The 5,610-nt window shown below is 29.0% G+C and overlaps 1 protein-coding gene across 1 annotated transcript; it reads left to right on the forward strand.

Annotated features, from left to right (window-relative positions):
* The first annotated feature begins 3,733 nt into the window (after nucleotides 1-3,733).
* On the forward strand, nucleotides 3,734-4,920 carry LOC107939652 (ethylene-responsive transcription factor ERF086). The gene has a single exon (XM_016873013.2). It carries the CDS (start codon nucleotides 3,855-3,857, stop codon nucleotides 4,806-4,808), a length of 954 nt encoding a protein of 317 aa, XP_016728502.2. The 5' UTR covers nucleotides 3,734-3,854; the 3' UTR covers nucleotides 4,809-4,920.
* The last annotated feature ends 690 nt before the right edge of the window (nucleotides 4,921-5,610 follow it).

Below are 5,610 nucleotides of genomic sequence, written 5' to 3' on the forward strand. Positions count from 1 at the left end.
ATTGTTTTTGAAAATTTATAAATTATTTTTAAACTTTTTAAAATATTTTTATAAATTTTACATTTTCTGTAATAATATTATTAATTTGAACTAATTTCTTTTCCATTAAATTCTATTTTTATAAATTTTTTCTATGATTTATATATATTTAGATTATATATATTAAAAAATTATTTTTATATTTATTTCTATTTTTCACATTTTTAATGTGCATATACATTTAATAATTTTTTTTTTGCATAAAGTCGTCACATAACATTTTGTGATTGGTTATCAAAATTTTTTAAACATTTGTCAAAAAATAGACTCAAAAATATAATAAAAGCATACTTTAGGTACCAAATTGGGAAGTAATTAATAGTTTAGGTATCAAATTGAGACAAAAAAAATTTAGGTACCAAAATAAAAAAACTAGATATACTTTAAGAGTCAAATTGTGAATTAAGCCTACTTTTTATTTACTAAATTGATTTTTAATATTTTTTTTATTTGTATCCAAATGATAAATTGGTTTTGTTATATATTTTCAAGTCAAAGTCCAAAAAGTTCAAAGGAAGAGACTCTCCTCTTTTTTCCCTAAATCCCGGATTACCTTTAACACTTGAAAAATAAATGTGGGTTTTATTTATTTATTTTTGGAGACTGTGCATTCTTCTTAATCTGACCCTAAACACCCAATTCTCAAATGGGACTAAACTTTTCATATATCTTATATTTTTACCATTTTTAATGTATTTATATATTTATATTGAATTAGTATTTTTTTTAAAAAAATATATTTCAACCAACTTCATATCTTTTCAAAAAGAATGCTTGACTGACCTTTCTTTTCTTCAAATGGTAACATCCTCATGTAAATCTTACATGCAAAATAAAGCTTAATAAGGACTTGATTTTCATGGAAGACCAAAAAAAAAACACCCCCCTTTATTTATTTGCATGTGGCATTTTGTTGAAAGGTTTAATTTCTTGAAATGTAGTCTAGATTATATATTATAGTGTAAGTGCATCGTACTGAAAGTAAACGCATATCCAAAAGGATCTTTAAATTGGTATGGTCGGAACAGTCATAATAATAATTACATTATGGCATATTTACAATACGGGTGAAAAAGATTATGTAATAAATATATTTATTAAAAGTCTATATAACAACCAAGTGATATTTTAGCTTAAATGGTAAAGCTAAATATTTAAAATGTAGTGTGCTACGGGTTTAAATCTTATTATAATTGCGTTTTTATTTATCTGTAAAATGTAAAAAGACAAGAACACCCAAGATGTAGTTTATTTTGTACATAAATGAATGTTTTAGCTATTTTTTTAATTGAGTTGATATTTGATTGACTCGTGACACCTGTTTAACCATATAGACAAGATAACAGTAATTTAAAAATGAGACAAACTTTTTTACTAATATTTTAATTCTTTTGCATATTGGCCTACATGTGATCAAATATTATGATCCCATGTTCTATATGGACATTGCTCTATTAAGATAAAATAAAATGCAACAAATCCAACATCAATATGTTTCTTTCAAATTCTTAGTGGAAGAGTCAAGAGTCCATATATATATAATATCATTTAAAAAGGAATTAATTAATTATAAAATTCAAGACTTATTTGATTAAAAATATAACATCAAATAGATTTGGAATTCAACATCACAATATATAATCTCTCCTTTTTTTTATTTTAAAATTTGTGATTTTTTGGAAACCCAAAAAACCATTAATAAAATAATGTGTCATTTTTTTTATTCAATTAGGTTTAGGCTATAATTATAATGATTAGTGGCAAAGCATATATTGTAGAATTGGGGGAAATGGGGTTGACCCATTTGATTAATGATTAGTTTCTTGCCATTCCCAATGCCCATCTACACATGTGAATGTTGAAATGAAAAGATGAATGTGTTTTAAAGCTTTCCCTGTTGGAACTGCAAAATTAAATCCTTTGTTAGTGTCCCACATGTATAGATATATACATTGTATTGCTTTTGTTTGGGCAGTTTTTAGTCCAAACTTGCTTTTTGAAATTTGTTCTTTTAACCCTTTAATTTGATTACCCCTTTTGACTATAGCCTTTTGTTTTTTTGGCACTTGCTTTTGGAGAGAGATGAGAGACAAAAAAGTGTGAAAGTTCCCTATATTTCTCTACACCCATTTTTTTGCTGAATTTTGAGCTTAAAAGCCAATTTGAAGGAGCTCAAAAAATTTGGAAATGACCCACCATCTTTTATCAATCCCTTTTCTTCATTTCCACATTTTATTTTAATAAATTGTTTTTAAAAATACCAATTTGAGATTCTAACATTAATGCAAAATTCTTTTTTTGGAACCTTAAAAGGACCAAGTGGGCAATTTTAGGATCAATCATTTTTTTTTTTGGGTTTTATGAGATGATCATAAAAGTGAAGAGAAAACATATATTTTGAAGGATTATATATAATGACAAATAGAAAGAAAACAAAAGGGTTTTTGACTTATGGGGTCATTTGGTGAAAGGAACCTTTGGCTTTTGTACTTTCTTTGTGGAATTGTTTCCATGATTAAGGACAATGGAGCCATTTGAAGAATATATAAATATACATATTAAGGGCATTTTGTGCTTAGTGATTAGAGATAACATCAACCACTCCCTTTGTGAATAAGCAAACAAAGAACTTGCTGTGGATTCATTCACTAATTTTGCTCATATTCTGAATTTATATATGCATAATAACAAAATTTAAGATTTAGTTCAATTGTTGATTGAGTCTTAACTTCATTAGTGTTGATATTATTGTCAATACAAAAGAACATAGACTTGAATATATTGAAGCGTATTATCCTCCCATTTAAAAATTAGAGAAGGGTTATAGATAATTTTAAATATTATATAAAAAATAGATATGATAAGATTTTATAATCGTGAAATTATTCTAAAAATGTATATGCATTATTAGAAGGTTTATTTGAAACAAAAAAAAAACATGCTATTAACCTTTCCCTTTTCATGGAGACTAATAGGGTTATAATCTGCACGTGACTTGATCATAAGGTTATTTCTTATAATAAACTAAACCCCCCCCAAGGGCTTAAGTTGATGTGATGTAATATTTGGATCATTAGCAATGTTAATCCCTATACAAAATATCAATTTATTTAAGCCAATCATTTTTAAATATATATATAAAATGTGAATATCAAATTTTACATTGCAATCTCATTTGTAAAAGAAAAAAAAACCCCTCATATTAACTTAATTTATATTTTCAACATATGCAAAAGCTAAAATTAAAACTTGTATTTAAACTTGTATTTAATCATTTGAAATTATTTATTGGGAAAAGTAAAAGAAATCTTAATATTTCACCAATAAACTCAAACCCTATAATTTATTTGAGGTTATGGAGAATTATAATCAGTGAAAATTATATGATAAATTTATAAAAATTAAATTAAATTTTGGTTAAAATGGTAAAATTAAGATATTTTAAATTTGAATTTTATCATTTATATGTATTTTTGTAGTACATAAAAAAATAAAAATCTTTAAAATAATTTTTTTTATAATTTTATAACTGAACTGAAATTCAATTGATGGATAATACCAACTCAATCAAACAGGAATTACAAGTAGAATGTTGTTTTCCTTGTTTGGGTTTGCTTTTAAGTTTAAGATTTGTGTTTGAAATAAATGAGAGTGCAAATCACAGTCTTTAAAAAGGCTTCCCCTACACTTGCATTCATTCAAAACCAACCCATAACCATCTCTTCATTTTTCTTCCTCCTATCTCTACATTCTTCCCAAGTTTCCCCTACACCTCTCCCATAGCAGCATTGTCTCCAAACCCCATTAACATAGAGATGTCAACATCAAAAACATTGGAAAACCATTTCAAGTACGAACCTGTTGTTCAAACACAAGCAGGTTTCGCTTTGCTTCAAAGGAACCTATCCCCACCGCAACCTGGCGAAAGGCGTGGGAGAAGAAAACAGGCCGAGCCCGGCCGGTTCCTAGGCGTTCGAAGGCGACCTTGGGGTCGATACGCTGCCGAAATCCGAGACCCAACGACCAAAGAAAGGCATTGGCTTGGCACCTTTGACACTGCTCAGGAAGCTGCCCTTGCTTATGATAGGGCTGCGATCTCCATCAAAGGAGCTCAAGCAAGAACCAACTTTGTTTATTCAGACAACTCCTGTTTCCATGTCTTGTCCCCTTTTGATCAGTTCCTTACAAGCTTTCAAACTCAACAACCTAAACAAACAATCAACCATGGTGTTAACAGTGAACCAGTTCCTCATCAGCCTGACATTTCCCACAGTGAAAACACTATCCCCACCCCCATCATCAAACCTAATAACAATGACCCATCATCATCATCATTATCATCATCTTCTTCATCATATGGTTCTTCAGTTGATGATAGTGCTTTCTTTTTCTCTACTGATACTAACTCTGGTTACTTAGCCTCCATTGTTCCTCGTAATTGTTTGAATCCCCCTTCTTCAAACCCAACAAGCTCCCATGTTTCCCATCAAAACCAATCACATTCTGGTAATAACAATTATGTTCTTCCTACAGATGTAACAAACACAGAGTTTCCATATTTTGGTGAGGGGATGGATCAAGAGAGTTTATGGTCGAGCTTTGATCAACAATCATGGGAACTGTCGGATATCGTAAATCCACCATTGATGGATGAAGATGGTTGTATGAAAGCTTTTCATCCTTACAATGACAATCCCATGATGATTCCACAAGCTTCTTCAATGGCTCCTTTTGGTGATATAGTCGACTTTGGGTATTCACTCTTCTGAGTCTTTTTTTTTCCCCAGATTTATGCAGTTTCTTACATTATCTAGTGCCGCTTTCAGTATTGTAATTGAACTTTTAAATCAGAAGAAAGAAAAAAAAGACAGTTCGGGGAATGTTAACCTTAACTTTGCCGAATTTAATGAAAGTAATATTAAAAAAGCAGGGTTTTGTTTGCTTGCTTGTTTCTATAACAGGACATGATTGATAAAAGCCTGTCATGTTGTTCAAATTAGAGTACGAAATCAACAGCAATTAATATGAAACTCCATAATTGTCTGCCTCATTGCGGCTATTTGTTCTAACTTTTGTCAACAAAGCCTATGCCCTTTACACAAAATGCATGTAAAAACATCTTACAAGGATCTTTAAGATTTGATTCATTCACCGTTAATGTTCATACCTTTTAACCTTAATTATTACATTACATGTTATTAATGGATGGTGGGTCAATTGATAAATAGCTTGATATCCTTTAAAGAAGATTTCGAGTTTGATTCTTATAGATAAAAAAATTATTAGATTAATATTAATATTCAAAAATATGTTTATACAAATGCTTCAAAAAGAAGAGAGGAAGTGAAAGATACAATTTGTTTTCTTCTTTATTATTATTATTGCTTGCTCTGTTTTCAAAAAAGCATTTAGACACATTTATATAAATATTACCAAACAGCTTAAAGAGCTGTTAAAATGGAGAAAGATCGACAATTATAAAACATGAGACTGTCAAAAGTGTTTGCCTCTGTATGTGTGTCTATACATATATATATAGTATAAATAACAACATAACACCTCATATTGCAC

Source organism: Gossypium hirsutum, chromosome D02 (assembly GCF_007990345.1).
Source record: "Gossypium hirsutum isolate 1008001.06 chromosome D02, Gossypium_hirsutum_v2.1, whole genome shotgun sequence".
Lineage (NCBI taxonomy): Eukaryota > Viridiplantae > Streptophyta > Magnoliopsida > Malvales > Malvaceae > Gossypium > Gossypium hirsutum.

Coding starts and splice junctions, on each gene's coding strand:
- LOC107939652 (XM_016873013.2), top strand. CDS start 3,855: ATGTCAACATCAAAAACATTGGAAAACCATTTCAAGTACGAACCTGTT.